We start from the raw sequence: 27,346 nt of genomic DNA on the forward strand, positions 1-27,346 counted from the left end.
TTTCTCAGAACTAGATGTTAAGTGATGAACTGGTGGTGACTACTGAGCACCTGAAGAGCTGTGCATATAGTAAAGGTTAGACATGGGAGCGTCTATGCCCATGCAAAGCACCCTCAAGAAACATCAACACCCAGAGCATGCCTTACCTGCAGACAGTCCACTGACATCCTCTGAAGAGATGCTGCTGGAAGAGCTATGGTGCAAGCTAACATGTTAGGAAACTTAAGCAAATGCTACATTTACATTTTTATTTCTAGCTAAGAAATTAGGCAAAACCTGTTGTCCTTCCTTACCTCACCATAATTTGTGTTTCTTACAACTGAGTATTGCCAATTACTCTGAAAAAGTCTCTAACCTAAAATACTGACATGTTTTGAGCCACTTTGCCCTACAAGCCAGAAGGCAAGCTGGAGACAGAAATAAAAGACTACATCACAACACATTCAAAGAGACAGGGCAATTAGGCAAGCCTCCTTCTCCTTCTGCAGGACCTTGACAGGTGCATTTTGTGGGACCGCACAAGACAAATCAGAAAGTTCTACTGTTAATGCAGCGCATCAATTTTACCATCAACAGAAATGTGAATAATGTATACATTCTGTATAAAAAGATAGCAGACTATATACATATGTATCTTTTAAATTATTTTATTTTGTGTAAGCTAAAAGGAAATTTACACACTTAAATCTCAAAAGACCTTGGGCATGCACATTGACCTTTTTAGAGGTTCTTCTACATAGCTCTCTTTTTTTCCATAGGAATTTCCCCAGACATTTACAACCCATAGTTTTTTACTGTATATACAGCCTAAAACCATAGCAATCTATGATTATGTCATTTTACACTGTGCAAAATCAAACAGGAATAGTGGTACAACGGAACATAAAAATTTTTAACAGATAAATTTCATTGTAAGACATTCATATAGTTTTGGTCCTTCTTTTCCAAATCAAACTGATTGAAAGCAGACAACTTTCTAATGACCCAAAAAAATCAAGTGTTTAGACAGTGATCCATAACTGGAACAAGAAGTTACTGACAGCATACCTTTCAAAAGGCTATATAGTGACAGAGCCATACTACTGAAGTTTAAGAACATAAAATTTGATCAGCCAACCAATCAAACAGGGGGAGGGGATGGGGGAGAAGAAAAGGAAAAACACATCTTAAGCTTGTTAAAACACAAAAGAAATTACCGGATTTTTAAAGAAACAACAATAACTGAAAACCCGCAAAGGAACAATATAACCTTTTGGTTTTTTCCCAGCAACATGTCTTTTAATATATGCAGGAAAGAAAAAGATGCTCAATGCAATCTAAAAACCTTTAAGGGGGACTTCACAGATTGTGAAGATTGAAGTTTATTTTGTGTTTCTAGCATTTATTTTTTTTTTTTTAAACTTTTTAAAGTTTTGTAAGAAGGACACCACCAGTGTATTTCACAAAGACATAAATGTATACACCCCAGCACAACAAAAAGAATAGATCTTCAAAAAGATTTACCCCCAATTATTTACATTTTTCTCTAATATAAATTTAGGACTCCAGTATGTAAATAAATATACATTACTATGTATACCTTTCTAGTGCTGCTTACCAACAAATCATCTGAACTTGATTTTTTTTTTTTAATTAAAGCAAGATTGCTTTTTACGACCCACAGAGGGAAGAAAAAAAAAAAATCAATAGAAAACGTCCAATTCACATCACTTTAGTCTACCTTTTCTTGGCAGCTTGTTGAAGGTGTTAATGTGGCTGGGAACATCAACACCTTGGCATGCATGAAAGTTAAGTCAGGAAGGCTAGAAATCACCTTGGCAGCCTCTTCACTAAGATGTTCTTCCTTTTTAGGCTTCCTGTTGAGAAGAAAAGAACAAAGTGAATTAATTCAGTATCTGGCTTCCCTTGGATCACTGAAAGAACCACTGATTGAAGTAATGTTCTGGCAGTTTGTCTCCCATTGAGAGGCACTTCTGTAAGCTACTTGAAGGTAGTCTAATGTTATAATACCTACCTGCCTACCAACAAAATTTTAACATAGAAAGTCAGCAAAATGTTCCTGAATATTGGTGCAATAAGGAAAAAAAAAAAGATTTCCCATTCAAGATGCTAGTTTTATATATATATATATATACACACACACACACACACTTAGAGCTTTTTGTCAGGTTCCAGCATGCCATTCTGGGACTACTCATTTGAAGAAACAACCATGTACATATTCTAGGGATAAGACAATAGGAGCATTAGTTATAAACTACCTAAATCCAGTATAATATTTCCAAATAAAATGGAAAAACCTTGAAAGGACATTGAGATGTTCCTAACTTACTACTTAATACTTTTACAAGAAAAACAAGGTACTTATGCTCTGTTTCTTACATGACCATAATCAGATTATACATCATACCACTCTACATCGTGATCCACAAACCCTTTTTTCCCCTAGGGCTCATCAGCAGCAAAAAGTGGCTCACAACTTGTAGCTACTTGCTTTGAAGTGCAGTAGTATGTGTAACCGTAACAATACACACAGCAGTTTGGGAATCACTGGTGTTTACTTTGCCTACTGCATTATTCACAAGAATTACTGAGCGCAAATGAATAAAGAAGTCTGAATCCCACGTCGCTCTATTCTCACTATTATGCAAGACACTCACATTTCCTAAGTAAAATGAAGACTGGCTCAGACTGCTACAGAAGACCCCACTGTTTACAGACATCTAGCTTATCTTGAAGAACGCTGCTTATTACTAGAAAAAAAACCCTGAGTATTCCATCAAACGTTATTCCAGTTCCAAAAAGGCACCTGCTGCACCCTATAACGACATTAGAAAATCCAGCTAAATAAGCTCCCCCATCTTTGGGGCAAAAAACTGAGTCAAAAGGCTTGAACCAAATAAACTGCCTTTCCCTAGAAATCCTCTGTCTGTATCTCGTATTAGCTATAAACATTAAACAGAGCCCATGAGAGGGCAATCACCACTCCGATCACGAAGCAGCATGTACTTATATTTTCTTTTGTCAGCACCCATCAGGATTGTTTCCCGAACTGATCAGAGACCAGGGGAAAACAAGGGGCTACATGTTTGCTTCAGCAGCAGTGTCAGAATTTCTTCCCTAGGAGAAGAAGAAGAAGAAAAAAAAAAAAAAAAAAAGAGCTGGAGTCAAACTCATCCTTGACATCACTGATCATTGTGTTGACACTGAACTATCACTTTTGTCTGCTACTTGAAATCTCCACTTGATGAAAGATCTCTAGATGAGGCAGCCTAGATACTAAATCTGACTTTCCTTCACTAGAATAGCAATATTTTCTTTGCTGCAGTGGAATTTCATGAGCCACCGACTAGGCAGATTACCAAATTCTGGAGGATAAACAAAGCTGTGTGCTGGATTTATTGAAGGAAGAAGCAGAGAGCCAGTATGTGCCTCCTTCTACTAACAACTTCACCGTCAGCTCTGCACAGGACTATCTCTGAGCTGTTGAAATGTGGTTGTCACCCACCACTATGTTATCAGTATCTGGTGCCACTATTAGTAATCACTTACCACAAGCCTCTTAAAGGTACAAACTCCTGGTGATCAAGGACTTACAGCTAACAAAGGAGTGTTTGACAGAGGAAGCCAAAGGAAGAGGGCTGACTCAGAGATCTGCATTAAAAGGAGTTCCTGTAATTGTTAATCAGGCACCGAGATGGAGCTCACACACTCCTTGCTATTTATATCCCTCTTCCTCCTCTGCTCAACGATGGCATGCTAAGAAATGGCATTGCTGGGTTCCAGAGGCAGTGCTGCATTTTATTTGGCGATCACATGGAGGACCTTTATCACAGGACAATGCTATTGCTCTTGCCGTACTAGCTGGTCTCTGCAACATCACTGCAGAACGTGCACACCAGCGAGCACAGACAGATGTGAATCTCACCTCATTACTGAATGCTCCCCTCCTGGCTGGATGCCCTTTGCAATAATTTATCTACTTAATGTGCTCTGTAGAAAGTATCTATAAAGAAGGACAAGCTAACACATATTACTTAACTATGACCAAGTTACAGCAATAGATACAATCACTTGGTAAGGAGACTCAAAACCTTTTTTTAAATCATCTCAGTGCAGAGAGGGATGAGACAGCCTAAAGTCTCCATTCTTCAACAAGAGGGGCAGGTTCCTCCGGAAGACAATTTCTAGCTACCATGGCTTACAGAACGGACACCCAAGTGGGTTGTCAGTAGCAGCTGTACTACCTCTGCCTGCTTTGGAACCAGAACTTATGATTACTAGAACATTAAAGGACCCTGACCTGGCTCAAAACAGGGTCCCTACCTATTCAGGTATTAAAACTACCTTTTACAGAACATTTAACCCCCATCCATCTCCTCCTGCACTAGCTTACAATTCCTCCCAAGACAGAGGGGATGCCCTTACCCAAGCAAATAATTGCAAGTCCCTTTACCCACTGGCATGAAGTTTCCTTTTCAAAGGAACGTTTACACTAAGCTGCAAGAAATTAGCCAGACTGACAGGCAGAAAAGTTGTTGGAAGAGAATTTAGCAAGAAATAGGGAATGCTTTGTCAATGTGTCACTGACACCTCGCTGTTCTGTTTTGTATTCCAACCCCTTCCTGCAGCATTCAAGCCCTCCAGGACTACAGTCAGCTCTCCTGTTTGCAAAAAAGGCTTTTGTGGATAGCACCAGCAAGGCCAGGCTCTAACAGCAACAACGGCTTGATTAGAGAAATGCACTTTAAAAATCACTCTGTAATTAAGAGTTAGCCTGCTCCATCTAACACTGCCCACAAGAAGTATTTCCAGTTCAAATGAGGGTTTCAGCCATTTCTTGGAAAGGTATCACTGCTCTGCTTTCCTTCAAAAAGACAGCAGATAAACTTTTGATCTCTGCCAATTCTGTGGAACTGGCCAAGGCTGCTGAGTCTCTCTCAGTGGAATGCTGTACCTTCAACACTTACTGCTCAAGGCTTCAAGCTCAAGCTGAAGGAGAAGTTTCCCCTCCTCTCCCAACGTTTTCCTTCTGAGAAACTGACTTTCTAGCTTAAAGAGATGGGTTTGCAAGCAAAAGATGGGGCTATTTCAGACAAAGACAACTCTTCACTTGGCTTCCTACACCTCAACAATGGTATTTTCACTCTAAACTTTATCCTTAAAGATCCTGAGTTCAGATAAGTTACAGACAGACATGGGATAGTCTTCGCACAACTGAAGTTGACACTGGCCACATCTTCCCTAATCGGTTACCATGAATGGCTAATAGTCCATATTTCCAGGTTGGTGCATGAGTGTCGTCCTTGTTGAGCTGGAGGTACCCAGCCATTCCTGTTTTAAAGTCACCAGTTCATTAAGAAAGAATAAAAAAAATTCCAGAAGAAATAACAATTTTATTAGAAAACACTAACATACTGCAACATATCTGGCATACTGCTGAGATAAGACCTTCTAGCTTGAAAAACAGGCTGCTTTTTTGGAGAGCATGAAATCAAAGAAGAAAAACACCTCTTGAAATTTTTAAAATTCAGAGTTGACAAAAACATACAAAATGTATGGAATGGCGAAAACAGCTGCTTTAAAACAGCTAATCCTAGTGTGTGTCTGAACTTAACCACCAAGTCTGAGGTCCCCAGCCCCTTCCTACAGCCTGATATACCGCTACAGCACAGATCTAGAACCTCCTCCTATCAGTAAGCAATGCTCTCCCAGAACAGGGAAGAACTTTGACATCTGGATACAGAGCTTTAACAGCACAAGTAAGAGCTTTCAAGTGTACCATGGAAGCATTGGAAAAAACCCGAACCCCTCAAATCAAAACACAATACAGAAAAATGAAGGTCAACATTAATTTAAGCAAAGCAGACTTCCCTGTTCCTTTGTAAACTAAGAATAAGCTAAGACATCTTAAAGCAAGCAAGCAGGTATAAATCTATGAGGGGAGATAAAATAAAGATAGATTTGGAGTTTGTATGTCCTGCTGTGAATTTGTGGTTACTTTTAAATTAGACTTAGAATATATTACAAAAATATTTCAACTGTAACTGTTCTCTAATTAGTGAAAGCGAAACTTTTGCACTAGTGTATCTTCAGAAAGAGTATATGTGCTCCATGGATAGAAAAATAGGCAATCCAAAACCCAAGTCACAGAAAATCAGCACTGAAGTGTGGAGTTCCCTCTACTGGTTCTCCCTTGAAATTTCATGGATTGCTGATCTTTTTTATTCAGTGTTCACTGAACATTTTCACTGCAGGAAAACTAGCAAGACAGTTTTCTCAATGAAAAAACATGTTTTAAAAGCGCTCTTGAAAATTATAGTTTTACTCATTTGAAGAAAGCCAGCTATCTCTCACCATTACAAATCACTACGTTTGCCACAACTCTTCAACTGTGCCTCCTCTCTAAGTGCTATGCTGCGTGGAAACATATCCATTTAGTTTTAGAGTGCTGAATAAACCCTAAAGCTCACTCACGAGTGAGGATATGTTACTATCTATTAGTTGCAAAACTAATACTTGTTGCATGTTGAGGCATGCACTTCCTCAACAATAGAAACATTTTACTTGGTGAGAATCACTCAGTGATCCTTTCAATGGGCACAGACATTAATTATATGTTAAGGCAGTCCAGCATTCTACTGCTAAGATATGCATTAAAAAAATGAACCCAAAGAGACTATTCTGTACCCATTCAACAGGCCAGACTTCAAGGAAGATACTTGACATCTAAATCCTTTATATAGACTCTACCTATTAAAAAAAAAAGTACAGAACTTCACATGAGATCCATGAAGCAGAAAGGACATCTGAAATCAATGACACACTTGCTTCTTAACTTGCAACACCAAACTGAATCTGACATTTGGTCACTGAAGTTTTGACAGGTGCTAGAAATATATGGGCGGGGACAAATATTGTCATAATTATTAGCCAGTTTTACCATTTTACTTGTGGAACATTCTCTATCTATAAATTACACAGAGGACAGAGGAGAGTCTTCTGTCAAAAGTCCTAGGTCACCAAACTGCATGGTTCAGTTTACCCTTCCATTCTTAGGAATCATCTCAGTTCTTCAGAAAGTCGCTTCCTCAGTTCTTCAGTTCAGTCTTTGGCTCTAGCTTTTCCATTTATGCCCTGATAATCTTTTTCTTTCAGCTCATGAACTGACTCCCATCTTATTTTAGAGTTCTATGATAATTTGAAATATGAACCACAGTACTATGAATTTCATATTTAGATTTAATTATTAAATTTGTCTTTCTGACCTAAAATAGCACACACATTCACTCCTCACATTTCATGCCACCCTTAGAAAAAGAAAAAAGAGCAACAAAGACCATTTACCTTGTGGATGTGCTTGCCTTCTCCACTGTCGACATGAGTCTTGCGAACGCATCAGTCACTCTGTTGCTTGCATTGGAAGTTTCCAGTTTTGAGGTTGTCAATTCATACAACTCAGGATCCACACCTTATAGTATAAAATGATAATCAGTGATGGTTGGAGGCAAGCATAGCCATAATTAACCACAGACCAACTTGCTAGAGACTGTCTTCTGTAAACATCTGAATCATTTATAATTTTAGGATGCATGAAAAGAACATGACAGAACACGTCTGCATTTCTGAAGCACTGTCCTCTCTTCCCACCCCTTTTCAGTAGCTTTTATAGCTACTGAACACACACTCATTGGATCAAGTCTGGCATACAAGGTCTCAGTCTAAAAGTAAACAAAACAAATTTGATTTACCTTTTAGAGTGAAACAGCTGTAAAAATGTCAGCTGCGTTAAAATGGATTGTTTCAATTACTTCAACTCAACTGTTGGTATTAAAAGAACATGGCATGTTAACAGGGACCAACTCTTTAATGAGGGATTACACACAACACTGGCATGCATTAGAGTGCATTTAGTATCTTGCTTTTCAAAACAGGTTGTGTTAAATTTTTTTTAGTAAGGAAAAGCAGCTTTTATGATACATACAAGTGGAATGGCATTAAAAAAGTTACATACTAATACACATAATGCTATTAAAACTTATATTTTACACTCACTTTTTATCTTTCAAGTATTATAAAGCATCAAGTATCTGGATGTTTCAGCCTTGATTTCCTAGTTTCAAATATCTTAAGTCACATGCTAAATTTTGACATCACATGTTGCGAATGGATTACAAATTTTATCAGCAGAAGTCATTCTGAAAACAATGCAAACAATGGAAACCTGCATCCAAAAAGATACATATGTATGGGTGAAATTCTACCTGTTTAATATCAAGCATCACATCTCCATAGGAAGTAGCTCTAGAATTTCCAGATATTAAGTATGTTTTCTTTAAAAAAAGCCTCTAGGAATTAGAATTATCAAAATAAATCAAGAGGAAAGACTGTTACAATATATTTTATTGCTCAGAAGCACTTTAAATTGGTGATACTCCTCTAAGTTACGCAGTTTCAGTTATTTTATGCTTCATGGGTTTAAATTAAATGTGCATATGTGCCATCCACAATTATAAATATTTTTCAAAAACAGCATAGAATTTTTGTACAGAAGCATCGTGTTTTACAGTTACCTGCGTTCAAAACAAGCGTAACACTAGTGCCAGCTGGTTTGAACAACACAGAACCATTTCATACTATTGCAGAACAAACGCTGCAAATACCTCGGCACGATGATCCCATGTAGCTACCTAATATAAAACCAGCATTTATAAACTGATGTGCTAATCAGTTTAACTCGCTGGAGCAAGACACTTTTAGAAGTACTCCTGAAATACCAGAATGTTACTAAATAAAAAAAAAAATTCCTGTGCCTATCGTCCTGCCTTTTCCAGCCAGTAATTGCAGTACTATATGCACAAACAGATAAGGTTAATAATCCTCATGCCTGCTTTGAGGAGCACTGCTCCCCAAGCACTGCCTTGACTGTTCATCATTTCTGCACAAGTTAAGTACTCTTTCACTGGTAGGAAACTAAGCCAACCAAAAAGTAAAATTAAGAAAATCATCTGGTTAAGCTGCAGGAGCTGGCGTGGGGGATGGGCAAAGACTTGCTCCAAAAATATAAGTTGATTAGAAATTAATCAGTTCTCCCTTCAACCTAGATTGTTTAAGTCTGGATTTTCAAAGTTAATTTCATCCAGTTTCATGCAAAAGATCAAAATATGTACTATCCTGAGACCAGTATACCAAGACTTTAAGTACTGTCAGATGTTTACAGAATTTGGAAATAGGAAAAAGCCCAGCTATTCCATAAAATATCCACTTTCAAACAGGGATAGGAAGACTTGAAGAAATACACTTTGACTTGCAGAAGCCTGTGAAATCCCATTAAGGTACAAATTGTAAAACTAATTGAAACAAGGAGTCCTTTGACATGCAACTCTACCACAAGTGTTAAATGCAGCCTTATAAGTTACATCATTTAGATATTCACATTTACGGTCCTGAATTCATTTTCATTGTCGTGTGATGTCACTGCCCAATTTACTGTTCTTTAGGCACCTCTTACTCAGCTATGTTTATGTTAAACTATCAACATGAAAAATAGTACATTAAATCTGTGGGAACATACTAGAAATTAATAACTCCCTGTTCATGACATAGAACGCAAATTTTAATAAAAAATTATTTTGGCTACTGATGAAATCAGACTGAGGAGAACACAACGTAAGTAAGTACATAAATATAGTAAGTAAAATTAAGGTCTTCAGAGAAAAGGACAAACTACTATTACTGATAAAAGTTTCTTTCTTAAGCCAAAAGATCTAAGAATTTGTCTTTCAATTATTTTAGTTATTTTTAAGAGTTGCATATTCTCCATTTTATTCAAATGATTAGAGAATATTTAAGGAAAGCACTGCAAAACCTTAATGAGATATTGAAGGAAAGTTAGCCAACCAAACCCCACACAAAGCTCCTAAACACGCACACGAACACACGAGCTGCAAGCCAAGAAACAAATGACTTTCCCAGAAACAAGTCAGGAAGAAAGAAAAGCCAAAACCAAAGAAACAAAAATAGGCACTATAGGGCATACCAGGGAAGGTGATAATACCTGTAACTTGATGAAACAACAACATAAAAAAATGCAGTAAAAGGCTAACAGAATATCCCTCCAGTAATCACTTCAAGTGTGCACACCATCGTGACACAAGAACGTACCCAGCTGCAGAAGTAGTACACGTACTGGGTACTGATGACTTATGTCGACAGACTTGCACACGCTTACAAAAGAATCTGTAAGGCTCAAGCATCTTGAATTTGCTACCCATCACTTCCACAACAAACCTGCCATCTTTCATCTGATAATGACATTTCTCAAGGTTGGAATAAAAAGACACTTTTAACGCGATGCCATAAAATTGCCTTCAATGATCAGATTTCAAAACTAAAAAAGCAGGTTTTTAAAAACAAAAAAATATAATAATAATAAGCACTTATTTGAAATGTGGGGAAAACCCAAACCAAACATTGGGTTTTTTTTAAAATTAAAATCACTAAGAGGAAAAAAAACCAAAAACCTTCCTATGAAGAAAGTGTTTATCATTGCATCGAAAGAGTATTTGCCTTATCTACCACCTATGCACTGGGATGAATCCCCAAAACATTCCCTTAAATTTCTGCAGTAATTTATTCAAAGTGTAGGTTTTCACAAGCTCACACAAAATACTCAGAGCATGTCAAAACCATGCAATAAATAAATTATTTTTGCATATTATTCAATGGAGATAGTGGTGTTTTCACCTCCTTTTAAGGGAGTAAGTTGCAGATAAAGTGCTTTGGGGTTATAATTAACATTCATGAACTTCTGATGTCCCACAAACATGCAACTATCCTTGTTTTCTATTATGAATGTTGTTAAAACACTTTTTTCACTTTATCATTAATATTAGTAGTTCACACACAAATGAAAAATTTACAACCTCCTGGTAGCAGCAAACACCAGCGAGGTTGTGATATGTTAAGCCCCGTAACTTTATATTCACACATAACTTCCAAATAAGATCATAATCCTATAATTTAGTGACAATCATTCAGAAGAGAGAACAAGCCTCGTTTTTCAGTTTTTGAGTGCTTAGAAAAGTTAACTTTCAGAATTTTCTCATTTGAATCAAGTGTTTTAACATCTTATTTGCAAGAGCATAAGAGCCATTCATTCCTTCAGCATGTGACAAATACAGAGCTGACAGTACCTTTTAAATACTTCACACTCGATATAAAACATCAGAAAACAGAACACAGATTAAAGGAAAAACGCAGTAGAAACATTTTAGAGAAATGCAGTGTAAAATTTCTCCTTGTTTATAGGAAAGTCAAGTGATGTGCTCATGCTTTTAGTAAGTCGTTACAGTATTACATTTGTGGTTTTAACACTCTGCTGACCTGGGATTGTGGTGGTGCTGCTAGAGCTACTGTCATCCACGGGCCCAAAGAAATCAAGGTTCAGAAGAGTGGAACCTCCACTAGCTTGAAATTCAGTGACCGTGTTGGTAGGCAGCCATATAGAAGGTAAGCCAAGGGAGGGGTTTATGTGTAAAAAGGGGTAAGACACACACTTGAACATGCAAGTTGTAATTAGTACTCAGTACGCAATTTAAAAATTGACATGAAAACAATGCTTACAGTATTAGTTTGTACCTTCTAAAAATGTTAACAACTTAATTCAGTGCACATTTCCTCATGTACAATGCAGCAAGGAAATCAACACTAGTAACTTTAAAATAGAATTATTTATTTCAATCTAAAAATGAAAGAGAACCAGCACGACCCAGAGAGAAAGATGTGATCAATTAAAGGGAAACAATATATAGGTCAATTGATAGTTAGAATATAGTTGGCTTTTTCTCCCCTCACTGAAATTGAAAGCCATTCTTTCATTAGGAAGACTTAGCAGATCCCCAAATAGCAAAAAAAAAAAAAAAAAACCCCCAAAAAAAACCTAAAAACCCTTTAAAGTTTTATTTAGCAGCTTGAAGTTATTAATTATCGTTATCTTAAAGCAGTGTGAACACAGGTTAAAAAATGTCTGTCTTGTATCCAGTTCCTTACTGGTAAATTATACTGTTCCCCTTTAGTACTAAAACAGAAATCAAACCAAGATACATTTTAAAGAAGTTGTTTGTTAAAAAGAAAGCATGATGATAGACTGAAGTAATAAGACACCAGACAACAGCAAAAGGGTCCATCCAGGCTTTCCTTCAGCACCATGATATTTGCTATCGAAACTCTTAAGATCCCACATGTTTTGAAACAACGACGTGAGGCAACACCAGTGCAGTAAGAGATGTAGTTTATTTTAGCCTGCTTTTGAACAACTTATGTGTCATGAATTAATTGCTGTTAGCAGGCTCCTCAGAAAGGTATCAGTTTCTTTACAGGTTTCTAGTCTGTCAATCAAACAAGTTTCCCAAACTTGTTTTATTTACTTTGCATGCACTTACATTTCTGAGACTGGAGGTGGTGGCATACACAACTCACTTTGCTATCAAAATAGACATAGGTGAAGGGTCTTTTCTGTGATAACTATATACATTTACAGATACAAATAAGTTGGTAGCTACCTCTTTAATTTAATATATTAGCTATAATTAGTTTTTGAGTGTAAGCCAAAGTGATAACAGATAACAGAACTCACATTTTTTAAATATAAAATTATCTGTAAATCTGAAAACTTTCAGCTCAAGAAGTGTATCTTTTGCAAACAGTTTGTGGTTAAAATATTGTGCTTTGAAGTAGCCACTATACACAAGTATGTCATTCAAAGGATGTCTAAAGAGATAGTTCATTGGTGAAAAATACATTTAAGAAGTAAAACTTGTCAATCTAAAATGCTCATTTATTCAGAGTTTCATTATAATCTGCAGTTATGTACATAATGAAGTGTTAATATTGCCACTGAGTCATTAGCATATGGCAGGAATCTAAAATAATACTTAACTTAGTATTTTTCAGACAACATAATACTTCACGTAGGGGCACAGTTAATCAGAAAGAAAGCCTGAATTTCCAAAGTTAGGAGTAAGAAATAAATATTTTATATATTTATATATATGTGTGTGTGTATATTTAAAAACAAAAAATAATCAGCAGATAGATGTTTGTCTGAACTTTGTAGCTTTCTTATCTCTAGCTCTGGTGCTAGAGGCTCTACGGAGAGACGTACCATCTAAAGGGTTAGTAAGGCCACTGCTACTCCAGTCAAACTGGACAGGTGGTAGAGATTCCTAGAGTTGAAAAGTCAGAAATCAGATTTTTATAGTCAGTTCAGGTTACAACAATGCAAAGCAGTTCAAACAACAGATTCTTTAGTGTCTAAATACTAAGATGACAAGTAAATGAGCAAGCCCCAACTTTTGGGAGGTGTGTATTTTCATAATATGCACTAAAGAGTCAAAGTAGATTTGCTCTACCACAGGAAGTCTCATTAAATTCTGAACAGTACAGATTAAGTAACTTCTAACTCAAATAGTATTTGCAAATTAACTAAAACATATGAATTGGATAAAATACCTTAAGGCACAGTTGAAAGTTAAAACTTTCAAACTTCAAACTGAAGATGACGCATTTTTCTTAAGAAGAGATATATACACAATTATAGGGCAAATTTAGAATAGGGTTATTAGCGAAAGCTGTCTGTACATCCATGATTTGTCCTGATTATATATAAAATCAGTTATTTACCATGAAATAGCCCGCAAGTCTTTTGGTTTGTTTTGCTTTTAAGAGACATAATCCCTACATGTGAGGGACAAACTATCAACACTCCACCCACTCCACACCCTTTAAAGAAAAAAAAATCCTGTGACTTATTATTCTTTAACAATTAACTCATTCTAATACGTAAAGAAACCATTGGTAACAATGCTTCAACAAGAGGAGAGCACAGAAAAGTTGACTCCTCCTGGGACCCCATCCTTGCCTTTTCTTTTCCTCTTGTTAAGTCTTTTACACACACACAGGTAAATCAAGCAAGCAGCAGGGACCACGCTTTACAGGGAAAGCGTGTTCAGGTGCAATGTAATTTGCAAGTGCTGTCCTCCTATATTCTCAGGACACGAACTAATGGGACAGTATCAGAAACGTCTGAAACAAGTTAATCTTTCTACTTCTGTTCATTACATTTCTGCTCTCTCCCCAGTGCAGTTAACTGCCAAGAAGTACTGGAAAAGGATGTGCATTCAACTTCTAACAATCATGCTTATGGCAGAAAAGCAATGAAAGTTCTCTGCAGCATTGTTCAAAACACATCACTAGTTGACAGGGTTCCAGTTGCTGAGACATACCTTCTCTTTGTTTTTGTAGAAAGTCAGGCTTTTTTTTTTTTTTTTTTTTGCATTTAAAACTTTCAACTATCCAACACTGAAAAACTATGCCAATTCACAAATCAAGACTGTAGCAACCTGACCCAGCTTTGTACAATTAAGCTAGCTATAAGAGGCTTTTGCTAGGTGATAGATGTTTACAGAAAGAAAAATGAAGGGAGCTGGAAATTGCTGTATTTACTTATAGTAAAAGCCTTGCCTAGAAAAATCTTTCCTACCTAATGACTTGGAAATATTTCCAGTACTGAGCACAACTAGAATTCACTCCATGGAGCTTAAGGAGCTGATGCTACGTTTTTTTACTTTGCTTTGGTAATGAAATTACTGGCATTGAAGTTATTTGCATGGAAACATAACATTAGCAGTGTGGAAGCTACACCTGATGAAGTAATGAACACTATCATCAGTAGCTTGTTTAAAGAGTATGACAATTTAGCAGCCTTCTGCCCTGCGGAAAGTGAAGTCCAACTGAAACAAAGTAGCTTCCTACCAACTCTCACTTAGTGAGGAAAACACCCACTACATTTTGTGTCAAAAGACTGAGTCAGCACTCATGAGTGTGACCGAACTGCATGGAAAAGGTGGTACCAATGACTGGCTAAGCTTTTCCATTTAATAATGACTTGATTCTCAAATTTGCCAAGGAGAAGACAAAGGATTTGATGAATTCTTCCTAAAATGGGGGGGGGGCCGAGGAAAAAAAAAAAAAAAATCAGTAAGAGTTTACTAGGTGTATTAGTGTGCTCTGTGGGATGAGGCCATTCTGCTGACTTCAACCACTTGCAAATGAGGGGGGTGGCAAGTAAAGCAGACCCCATCTATGCAGGATGCTGGCAAGTCCTGGTCTATAGAACAGCAGAGTGAAAGGAGAGGGCAGAGGCAAACGCCAGTTAACCAGAAAGGAAAAGTTTTCTGTTTCTAGCGACCTCAGCTCTAAGAAAACTGACTATACTCGGACACCTGAACACAGCATTGATAAATGCCAGACAACAGGAACATGCCCCACAACATAATGTTTTGTCCTTCAGAGATTGCAAGGTTGCTGGACTACTGCATTTACAACCAGTATTTTAATATCATGCTTTAAGGAAAAGGACCCAATCTAGAAGGATATTGAGAACCAGGGCAAACTGCTCTCACTCCTCCCTCCATCTTAGATTACAGGACACAGTACAGAAATGAAAAAGTACACTGAGCTGTCAGAGTACTACTCTGAATGTTAAGGAAGTGAGAAAGAGGAAACTAACATGCCTGCTGGTTTTACTGCATCGTATTTCACTTTTATCAAAGTGAGAGATGTTTTCACACAGTAATTTTAGAATGGTATTATGTAAGAGCTTTTGTAATCCAAAGGAGTAAAAAGTAAAATGTTTGTCTCTGTGCCAATTAAAGAAATAGAAAACAAAGGAAAAAAGTATTTATCCGTCTTAAAGCTGGGGGAAAAAACAGAAGGGCTTGTAATACAAATGTAATATCTGTATTTAGATAGACCCCACAAAGAAGCATCATAAACATTTCAGAAAAAGGTTTACAAGGAAGTAATTCATACATTTCATTGTGTGTATTCATTAGCAAAATTACAACAGTTCTGAAAATTATTTTTCTCAGACAACACCTTCAAGCAACTGTCACATCTGATAGAATAGCAAGTGCTGTAATATCTCTTACCTTTGAATCTTTCTCTCTTACTCCATCAACAAAGCTACATATATAGTCTTGGATCTTTCTCATATGTATAACTGGAGGGCAGTTCCAGGATGGAGCCTTTGGCTGGTGGCCAATAATATGGTAGTTTGCATCTGTCATTGTTAGAAGTCCTGATGGTCCCTTATGTAATTAAAAGTGTTTTTAAAGACTGTCACCCCATGGGGTTTAATTACGGTTCAGTCCCTAATAGCCAGCAAGTGTGAGATACATATTGTATTATACACTAACCTCTAATTCAGTGGCTTACATGCATGCAGATGTGCTGTAATACACACCTGCAGAAAAGAATTACTGGTAATTTTCTTCTAGAAAGGTCTGGGTCACTCTAGCTTTCTATTCCAATATAAAACTTACTAAGCAGAACTAGGCAGGTAATCCCAAAGTTGTCCTGTATGCTGGGACAAAGCTACCACTAGGGCCTACCAAAGAAACAGTCCCAAATAGAGAGAAGATGATGCTTTGAGCAATACCAAAAGAGCAGAAATATCTAGAGAATTTTTTTGCAAAAAAGCCTAAGAGAAGGAGGTAAACGAACTTTAAAACTACAGTAGCCAGAGAACAGCATCAAATCAAGAGAAAGCAGTCAACATTAAGTCTAGACAGCATTAAGTCTAGACAGCAACCTTTTTAAACAAGCACTGGAATATATTTTAAGTACTCTGCCATGGTGTAAATGCCACTGTAGCAGATGCTGTAAAACAGAAGAGAAGGATACCTATCTCAGGTTTCACAATCAAAGGTTGCCTGTTTGAGCAGCCATTCTCTCTTATGCCTGATGTGCCTCGATAGAGCCTTTTACTTCAGACCTCAAAAGTCTTTGAGACACCATGCTTAGATAAAGGCAACAGTAATCAGGGGATTATTTCATATTCTGTTTACTATTTTAGTTATGAACACTGAGGAACAGCAAAATAACTCCCCCTATTGTCAAGATAAACATATCAAAGAAGAATTTAGACACTACCTTCAAATATAAAACAGAACAAGTCTACAAAAGTCATCTTTATACAATAAACTAATGTGATAGATCAGTCAGTAACTTAACTTGCTTGAGAGGAGAATTCATTTCAAAAACCTTGTCCTTATAGCTTAAATGGCTCAGATGGAAATTTGTCCACTGGATTTCCACAGCCTAACCAACCCAGTGAGAGCCTCTGCAGAGAAGGAGGCCAAAACATACAGTTTATTTAATAAGTATGAAAAATTATTGCAGCTCATTTGCTTCTTTTTTTTCCTCATTCTTTTGATTTCTAATGCTCTTTATTTTAAATCTCTGCATGCTTTTCTCCGTTCACTTACAACCAAAAGACTAAGGAGGCATTTCTGTGTTTTTACAAGTGCTCTTTACACTCCTACTTTTGCATCAGTCTTCCACAATCTCCCAAGGTCTATTACAACCCTTGTTATTCTGTGATTCTGTGATCTTACTCCCTCAGCAGAGACACTGATGTGTATACAAGTCCCATAAATGCCATAACTCTTCTCCTTCCCTTAAGCAAAGCATAAGAATCTTAACCAGAGCCTCTCTTTTCAACAAGAAAGTCAATATCCTTATGTTTCTGAATATAAGAATGATGAATCTTCATTGCCATCTGAAAATGGAGGAATTTAGAAGTTTTATCCAGTTAACACATAATTATTTAGTATAAGCTTGAAGATACCCAAGTTGTTATACTAAGTTACCTGTGTTTAGAATAAGAAGTTTCAGGGTTGACTAAAATTGCCTGTAATATTTCTATTGTATATTTATCAATGTTTATAGCACAGTTCCTAATGAAATGTTTACTAAAGTTTGAGCACATAATCTTAATACCACTACAATCTGGAATATTCCTAAGAGGCAATCCGCACAATGTGAAGTGAAGCCGAATCTTCCCAGAAGCAAATAGAAGCCACCAAACATTAACAGAAGATGAGGCCAAGAAAGAAACAAGGTCTCTGAGGCGAAGAATCGATCATTCATACCCTGAAACCTTCTGAATGTCACTTAACTGTGGCCTCTTAGCATTCTTAATGGTTAGAGCTCTAACTTATCTGTTCCCCAAAAGCTTATTTTAGTATTTGTCTTTTGGAAAAAATAACCTAAGGCCAGCTGTGCAGACAGACAGCACAGAAGCTTCTCGTATATACTCATGGACCACAACTATTGAACTGACATAGTCTTGTCAGAACAAGCTATGAGACAGGATTATCAAACTGTGACAAATAACGGGAAATTCTGCTGCAGGAGTACCCAAAAGTACTAATTCATAATTAGATTAAAAAAGAGAGACTTTGATAAGTGGAGGTTCTTATTTTCAGCACTTAGCACTACGACTGCCAAGCAACTGAGAAAATGGCACATGTCAAAGATGTTGCTACTTCGGGCTCTTGCAGCCTTCTACACTATGATTAGCGTATGGTTTAATTTATGTTTTCCCCTCTGTAAAAAAGGGAACTTTGAACGCTGAAGAAAGCCAGTGAAGTTTTCCTACTTTGTTCATATATAGAAACCACATAAGTGATTTCTTCAGCTCAAACTGCTTGCAAGAATCATTACTGCTACCCTTTCTAATATCCAGTTAAGCTGCTCAGTTCCACTACAGTATTTGTGAGAAGCAGCATAGGAAGCATCACCAAACATGTATAAAGCAACCTCCGTTCTGAGCTCACTGATACACTACTATTCCACAATGACAAAAGATTTCTCCGCTGGTACAAGCACAACACAGTTAGAGCTCTGCACTATGGCAGAGCAAAGAGCACAAGGAAATCACTACACTCATAAGTACATAGCATTAAGGTTAGGTGGAACACGAAGATAATTCATTTTGGAATATCTTCAATCAGAAGTCACAAGCACAGCAGGTAACTGAAGATGCTGGGCAGACTGAACAAGACCTGCAGTAAGGCGGGACACAGCTGACTCTCTGAATATGTGCCGAGTACCACTGTAGTGACAGTGAAAATGAAATGTCTCTGCATATCCCATTAGTTAGTTGCCAGCCATACACATTGCAATATACATGGCATTTAAGCGTTTTTCTAAGATCATAATATCAAAAAACCCAACAAAACAGAGTTCACGGAATTCAGAAGCTCACTCCTAAACTCCTCTGAACTCATTTTATATCAGAGTCCTGCAATAAGCTTCAGAAAAAGCAAAGATGAAAAACATTAGCCAGAGGAAGGACAACTGTAAAGTCACATCTAAGATTTGAAGAAGTTATTTTCTACTGCCTTTTGGAACAGCTTGTTGTGCAGCAATAAATATCCACCAGGACTCTTACAATGCTGGCCCACCAACTGCTACAGCCTTATAATAGGGAATCCCTTCCAGTCACACATGAAAAGTAGATCCAAGAGCAGGACCCCAATCTTACACAAGGAACACCTGCCCTTTACATACAGGTCTCTTTGAACACACCATCTAGATATTTTAAATATGAAGGAAGAGGCAAGGCATCCCATTTTTTCCCTTATTCTTTCTTTTCCTCTTCTCCCCCTTCTTTCTCTACTTTTTACCTGGAACTGATCAGATGTACATGTGTTCATCTCTGGTGATACAGGCGGTGTCTGTCCTATTGAAGCTATTTTTTCTGCTGCAGATATTGGTTTCAAAGGTTCCTTGGTAGGCTCTAACATACCCTAAATAAATAAATAAAATAAAATGCACATACAGACACACACACACATATATATATATTCCAAGAACTGCAGATGCAAAAAAAATAGAACACACTTGTAGGCTACTAGGTAGCACTACCCTCAACTAGGGGCTTGGGGGTAACCATACATCTCTAGGACACTTTCAGTGAGGGGGGACAGAATGAGATGGGGCAAGGGAGAGAATTATCCTGGTTCCTTAGGCCTAAGAAATATTTTAGAGCCAATAACAGAAACCCAAGTGCTTAGCTGGAGCTTGCTCTCAACTTTCAATGATGTAATTTAAGCTGGAGGAAACAGTTACTTGATAAGGTGACATCATCTCCTCCCAATTGTGTATAGACTATTCCAGAAATATCGAATGGCCCATCAGGAAGGTACAAGTGCATTCATTCCATTTCAACAATTAAGCAATTCAGAGGAAACAAGTCAATTTATCAGTTTGCAGAATGATATCAAGAACAATAATTACTGACATGGAAATAAATGCATTAAGAAGCATTTAGAAAATAATCAAAACCATATTTTAAATTTTAATTTTAAACAAATTATTCAAAGTTAACAGGACTATGAAAAAAAATGTCTGAAACTTCTGGTGTTCCTGAATAAAACTGAGGATGAGAGAGATCTACAGGAAGACCAAATTTTGCACTAAGACCTGCAAACCACCTCAGAACAATGAGGTATGAGACAAGAAACCTCCAAACAAAACCATTGAATTTGCAACTCACGTATTTTAAAATAATTTCAGGAAGTCAGCCACCAAGATCAGCTGTCCCACAAATGCTTCTACACCATGTTAGGGGAGCTTAGAATTTAACCACCGATTAAATCAATTCTTTCGGACAGCAGAGAAACATGTGAAGCAACATATACCGACCCACACTTGGCAACAGAAAGCCACAAGCCACTTTACTCCTACCACCATCTCTATCCAGCTCATTGTGTGCACAAGTATATAAAAGATTTAGGACATAATTAATCAGCAACAATCTGTTGCAAAAAATAACTGCACGTGTTGCATACAAACATAGTCTGGACAAATATGTTACAGGAAGAAAAAAGCAATTGCTATGAGATGTTTCATCTCACTGTATCAGAACACCATGCTTATATCCAGAGAAGTGCATGAGCTCACCTTGAGGCATCAGAAAACAACAGCTCTAGAAACTGACTGTAGAAGTCACTCTACAAAATTAACCTACAGATTAAATTGGCTTAATGTATAACAAAGAAAACTGTAATCCTTTTATATTCAATTTGTGAATGACAATACAAAAGTGTATGTGTTTGTATGCATATATACACACATAGATTTCCAGAAAAAAGAACATATTTATCCTGCTTAGACTAGCACAAGTGGCAAATCTTATCTTCTAAATGTTTTTACTACTACAGACACTCCAGAGTCTGAAATGCCAAACAGGAATTACAGAATATTGGCTTAAGTGAAAACAGTAGATCTTACTGCACTAGGTTACTTGAATTTCCTTCAACCTACAGAATTCTAAATTATGCTTGCTATTTTTATCTAGCACTTGGGGCAACACAACAACACTGGCTGCACACACTTTTTGTATGCATAAATAGCCTAATATATACATATGTGTGGGTCCTTTATTAATATGCCAATAATACCGCAAAGCATTACCATGCATCTCTCTTGACCTAGGCGTATTGAGATGCAATCAAGTAATTAACAGTCTGTCAGAGAAACAGTTGCACAAAGGGGAATGCTCGAGAGCGCTGAGAAAACTTCCTACACAAGTTTTAGTTGACATTTTTACATCTATAACTTATATTTAATAGTTAAAATTCAGCAAGAACTTTTTATTGCTGCATACACATTAATACATTACTTCAATCATTTTTTAGAAAATGCCTCAAACTGAGCTTAGACTAGCTAGCTCACCTTATTAGACAGCTTGCTTTATGAAATGAGTAAATCGATACTTTTTTCATTTCAAATAAAGTGTCTGCTTGCACATGTAATGAAAACTTTGTATTTGATGATTTCTTTCTAGCATTTCTACTGATGCCTAAGCACACTTGCTGCTTAATGCCATTTAATGTATTTCATTATATAATGTTGTTGGAACCATAACAAAAAATAACGCTAAAAAAAGCTTACCAGTCCTGCTGCATACATGGGTACTATAACAGGCTGTTTCTTGTTGCCTGTAAAGAGCTGATAAAACAACAAAAAAATTTACTTAACAGTTTCTGTGTCAGTGATGATGAAATTTTTTCAATGTTGTACAACTTGTGTAAGATTAATATCAGATAATAAATACTATGTAACAAATACTATATAACACAATGGTTAAAAACTAATGCAACTTTTAACATTAATAGGGCTTATAAAGTTAAGTTGTCAGATGGTCTGCCATGAAAAGCCATGTTCAGTGCAGCTATGCAATTAAGAGACAAGCATTCATACAAAAAGACTTCCACCTGATTCCACATTTAAAGCAGCTCCATTATTTAGAAAGCAAGTTTTACTGACAGACTCACAATATTTCTTGTGTCGATTCCCAAGGAGCACAAAAGCTTTTTGTTGCTGTGGGAGCCACCCCACTGGTATCTCAGTCCATATGCATCATGGATATCCTGCAGCTCTGTCCACACGTCCGTCAGTTCCCTATACAACCCATCATAAATCAAGTTATCAACAGGAATAACAGCTTCGCAGCCTTGAATATTTATTCTAGTTTTTAATGCAAGTGACTTATTATACATTCCAATTAAACTTACATCCAAGCACAACACCCAGGGGAACTAAAACTGCACGGTGTTCTCAGAACAATTATAGTTCAGACTTATAATTGGAAAATAATGCCCACAGCAGACAGGACAAGGCCTACTTAGACTTCTTCATCACATGAATAAATATAGCGATTTATATCAAGTGTAACTAATGAGACACATTCTGATTTAACTCAGAGGCATCACACAAGAAGATGATATGGTGCAGACTAAATTGATACGCTAAGCGAAATGCTCCTGGTATATGTAGTCACTGAAAACCAGCATTCTGCTAGAGAGCTAATTTTTATTCGAGAGTTTTTCAAAACACTTGAAGAAAACAACTCATTTTGAATCACTGCTACATGTTTTAAGTTTCCAAAGACGACACATTTCTACTCCATTTTAAGTTTGTTGCATTGTGGCTTCTTACCCAGTACTTGCTAAGGTCTCCTCAGTTGTCATCTGCTTTTCACCTGCTTCCAACAAATGATTCAAGGAACATATTTCTTCTTCAATTTCAAGAACAGGCATGGAAGGAAAACAGACTTCAAATATTCGTTCCAGACGACTTAGCAATGTTGTCTATATCAAAGAGAAAATACTTACATCAAGTTTTGTCGACTGCTTTAAAGGAGTCCATAATTTTAAACATAAGTTAAGATGGAAAATAATACACAGCTGATACAAAGTTTCACTTATCACAAAATATATAACTGTCTGAGGATCACAAGACTTTTTTTTTTTTTTTTTATAAGCACCAGACACAGGCTGCTAGTTAGTGAGAAACAGTGAGGATGTTGCCCTCTGCAAATTGAGTTCTTACAGAAGAGTCCAGAACAGTTCTTACCAGCACCACTCTGTTACAAATTAGCAGAAAAGATGTGCAACAAGTATAAAGCTACATTTACTTAAGGTGTGTTAAAGTATCCACAATTCGACACATCCTAAGGGTTTTACTGAACACATTTTTCCAGCAAGCTTGGTATTGAACATTATCTGAAATACTAACCAAAGCCAGTATCCTTTCACTTAATGGCAATGCACTTCAATCCAAACTTGAGACATAACACTGATTGAGAAGACAGCTTCACTTCTTATAAGATGTATGCAGTTAAAGGTCCCACAAACTTCACCTGACATGCAACATGCTCATCGTGTGACAACAACTTTGAAAATGGTACAGAAAAACTATTTATAGTCCCAAGACTGCACACTTCCTAAAAACCCTGTTAGTATCAATGACTCAGATGTAGGAAAAACTATAATCCCTGGCTTAATTTGCTACGGTTCATGTGAGTCAGGTACAACGCACAAGAGCCAAGACTAAGGCATTTAAACACTGCTTGTCAAAAAGTATTTGTAAGATTTGTTTGGTGCTTCTCCAGACCAAAAAAATAAAAAAGAAAAAGAAAAATTACTTAATGCCTTAATTTCTTGCCCCGAAACCTATTTGTGTGTTTTTACATGTTAGAAGTTGTTTAATTAAATAGAAGACTTACTTTCCTCCAAGCATTTCCCTTTCCTCTTATTCATGGTTCAGACAGTTGATGCCGAGTGCTGCTATCCCACAGGGGTTAAAAGCCAACCTTGGGAATGTTTCAATCCTAGCCAAATAACTTAAAAAACAACAAAAAATCCCCACTAAGTTCTATTTTAGCTGAATAAGGAGCCAGCTAGACAGCAGCACTGTTTGCATAACCACAACTTTATCTAGGTTACTCTCATCTGACCTTCTTTCTGCTGCCTTAAGTTATAAACTCACACCAAAAGTACGTAAATACAAACACTCAGAAGTTTTGCAGGAGGGCTACGGATCTATATTCCCTAGTTTTGAGAGACTAGGCAGGATTTCCTGCTTGTCACAGTAGTTGCAACCGTGTCTTGATGTCACCAACACTTCAGTGTCCCTTGGGAGAAAGGAAACTTCAGCATCTGAGGAAGGCAGACAAAGTTCTTAAGTTTCGTAACATAGCAAACGTCTCCTGCTTTTCTCTCCCCCAGTGCCACGATTACTGCTGTTGGGTAGGATAGGGTCTAAGCAATATAAACAGCACATTTTGGTACTAATGGATTCCGTGGGCCTTGGCAGATGAACTGATATTAAAAAAAACACAAACAAAACAAACAACCCCTCAACCAACCTCCCACCTCCAACCAAACCAAAATACCCTCCCCACCACTTTTTTCTTTTTGGACAAGCATAGTATGCTTTCTTCCTTTTAAGTTCTTCCCTTACATTTCTCTCTCTTCTCTCTGTTATATTTCTATATAGACACAGAATTTCAACTTTATTATAGCTCTATGAACTGTCTCAGACATCAGATGTACCACTGACATGGAATATATTCTTTTCCCCCCAGTTCAACCCACTAAAAACAGGTAACTGGCAATCTCTGAACAGTTCTTAAAAAGTACCAGTTGTAAGATATGTTCATAAAAATGAAATTAAACCCTTTTTTTCAATGTACTTTTTTTTTTATCAGCAGCACACAAATCTCTATTCTTGCTGGGGGAACGAGATGCAAGCCTGGCACAAAAGGAACACCTCTATCTTTCTAGTTTGGAGTTCCTCAACAGCCACCTTTCCAACGCTCTGCTGCACCGCACACAGGGCAGCACCCAGCAGCTCCAACACCCGCTCTTCTGCTGGGGAAATGGAAAAGAAACGGAGTAGGCAAACACCCCAGGAGCATCCCACAATGTGTGCTGGCATAGCTGTGCCAGCAGAGCCCTCCTGTGGACATGCAGCATATTCCAGCAGCAATGCTGAATTTACAGACATAAACCTCAGACAGAGGTTTTTTGTTACAACTGAAATGATTTAAGGTTTAGAGAAGCAAGGCTGGTAGGTGGAAGTCACATATTTTAATTAGACCAACTGATATAGCTGGGACAAACCTTTACACATCAGAATATCTACTTCACAATTATAATAGTTATCTACAACATTTTTAATTCGAATTTTTATCTGAAAATTTGCCTCGTCTCATCTAAATTAAGCAAACCACTGACCATGTATATCAGCAAACATAGTAGAGGGAACATAACACAGAGGCAAACACCATGTTATCAGAATGTCTTGATTCTGTATTGGAGTCAGGATGATGAGTTGGGAACTGTGAACCAAGCCTGCTCAGTCTGTTCTCCCTATTCAGCTGCTAACTGCAAAAAGAAGGAAAATTAACTTGCTTGGAACATTAGCTCTTCAGTTTTGCTACGTCTGAAAGAAATGCCTGACAGGGACAGCCACCAGGTTTAGTTATTTGCAAAGCATAATGTCAAAATGTCATAATTATTATACTATCAAAGGATCTGAATTACACAGCATACCTGACTCACTTTTTTTTTTTTCTTTTCCTCTTCATTGCCTCTCTGGTATATTCTGACCATAATGAGTCATGTTCTACAATCTATAATTTTCCTTTTAATCATCTCTTAATGCCCAATCATTTTGGCCATACAGTAAGTTACAATACTTGTCACATTACTTGTAGGCTGTTTTGTGTTTGTTCACCAGAACTAAGACACTAATTTACATTTTTAGGAAGTAAAACTAAACAGTACTCCAGATTCTAGCCTAATGTGCCAGCATTCAAAAGCATGCTCTACTTAAGTTTTAAAGCTTAACTTTGCCTACAATGTATCACTTGTCCTTATCTTACATGGACAGGTGACACTTAACTTCATTTCTGTAATACATCAGGAATACATATCCCCAGTGAAAAGGAAGAGGCAGAGGAAAGGCACTGGATCATGAAAACACCAAGGCATCACATCTCTTGAAAAGGATCAACATTTTAGAACATGCTAGTGACTAAGAATATGCTCACTTCAGTAATGAAAGAATTAACAGAAAGTCTCTAAGAGCCAAGCAGCATCTCAGTCAGCAACCAATTTCAAATTTGAGCTTAAGACTTGTGCCAAAATTTCAGGAACAGTTTAATTATAGCATTCTTTACACTTCCTATCCTCTTTTCCAAATTTCCAGAAATGCTTAGCCCTTGTTTATATACGATAGAGAAGAACAGTTTCCATAGCAAACCAGAGTAATGAATTCTATGTGTGCAAATGGTCACAGGGAGGAGCATACAAACACACATCTCCCGGGCAGTGGCAATGTCCCTAAAGGAAGCAGCTGAACTTGTTCTTCTAATTGGTAATGAAATCCTGTGCTCATAGCGCCTAGGTATAAAGGGCATTACTAAGATTTTGAAATTAGTGGAAGCGTCCATCTTCTATAAACCTCAATCTCTTGTTTGTACAGAATGGACTGTTAGAAAATATTACTTCTGTCATACACGGTAGCGTCATGTCTTTCGGGATGAAAAATCCTCAAAAAAAGGCACAAATGAAAACAAGAACTTTTTGCCACTTCTCATGTTACTAAAAAATATTTCATAGCTGAGTGTTCTGCACTGCCATTTGAGAAGAGTAATTGTTAAAGACACATACTGAAGGTGTGAAAGAAGGCTACAGCTGCCATTCTAAAAATCAACCATGATTCTCCAAACAGTGACAAACTCAAAGCCCCACAGTTTCTGGGAAAGCATAAAAGTTTTTGATAAGCACTTAAGATACATGGTAATCATCACCTGAAACAACAAAAATATCACATATGTAAAAGACTTTCAAGTGAGAACGATAACCACAGGATTAGAATTTATCTCCTTGGCTGTTTAAATGGGGGGCAAGATCCAGCCCTCAGAGCTGAAAGGCCAAAGTACTTGCTTTACAGAATGTGTTTTTCCTCCTCCACCACAAGACTACAGAATCAATGAACTTCAACACAGCAAATCTACAGTGCCCATCCAGTGCGCTAAATCCTCCCCAGCCTCCTCCATGTGAACTCAGCAGCGACAGGTCACTACCTCTCTTCAGAACTATGAAAAGGAGATATTAAAACTTGCCATAAAGACAATGTA

At 37.2% G+C, this 27,346-nt stretch overlaps 1 protein-coding gene across 1 annotated transcript in view; it reads right to left on the reverse strand.

Annotated features, from left to right (window-relative positions):
• Nucleotides 1–664: 664 nt before the first annotated feature.
• AFTPH (aftiphilin) overlaps nucleotides 665–27,346 on the reverse strand; it is a 46,061-nt gene continuing 19,379 nt past the window's right edge. The window contains 9 exon segments of the mRNA XM_035897770.1: nucleotides 665–1,856; nucleotides 7,348–7,471; nucleotides 11,386–11,525; nucleotides 11,527–11,557; nucleotides 13,166–13,226; nucleotides 19,536–19,658; nucleotides 21,808–21,864; nucleotides 22,191–22,317; nucleotides 22,855–23,006. Coding sequence (XP_035753663.1) covers nucleotides 1,712–1,856; nucleotides 7,348–7,471; nucleotides 11,386–11,525; nucleotides 11,527–11,557; nucleotides 13,166–13,226; nucleotides 19,536–19,658; nucleotides 21,808–21,864; nucleotides 22,191–22,317; nucleotides 22,855–23,006 — 960 coding nt within the window. The 3' untranslated portion in view covers nucleotides 665–1,711.

The sequence above is a fragment of the Egretta garzetta genome, unplaced genomic scaffold (assembly GCF_000687185.1).
Source record: "Egretta garzetta isolate BGI_Z169 unplaced genomic scaffold, ASM68718v1 scaffold360, whole genome shotgun sequence".
In the NCBI taxonomy this organism is placed as follows: Eukaryota; Metazoa; Chordata; class Aves; order Pelecaniformes; family Ardeidae; genus Egretta; species Egretta garzetta.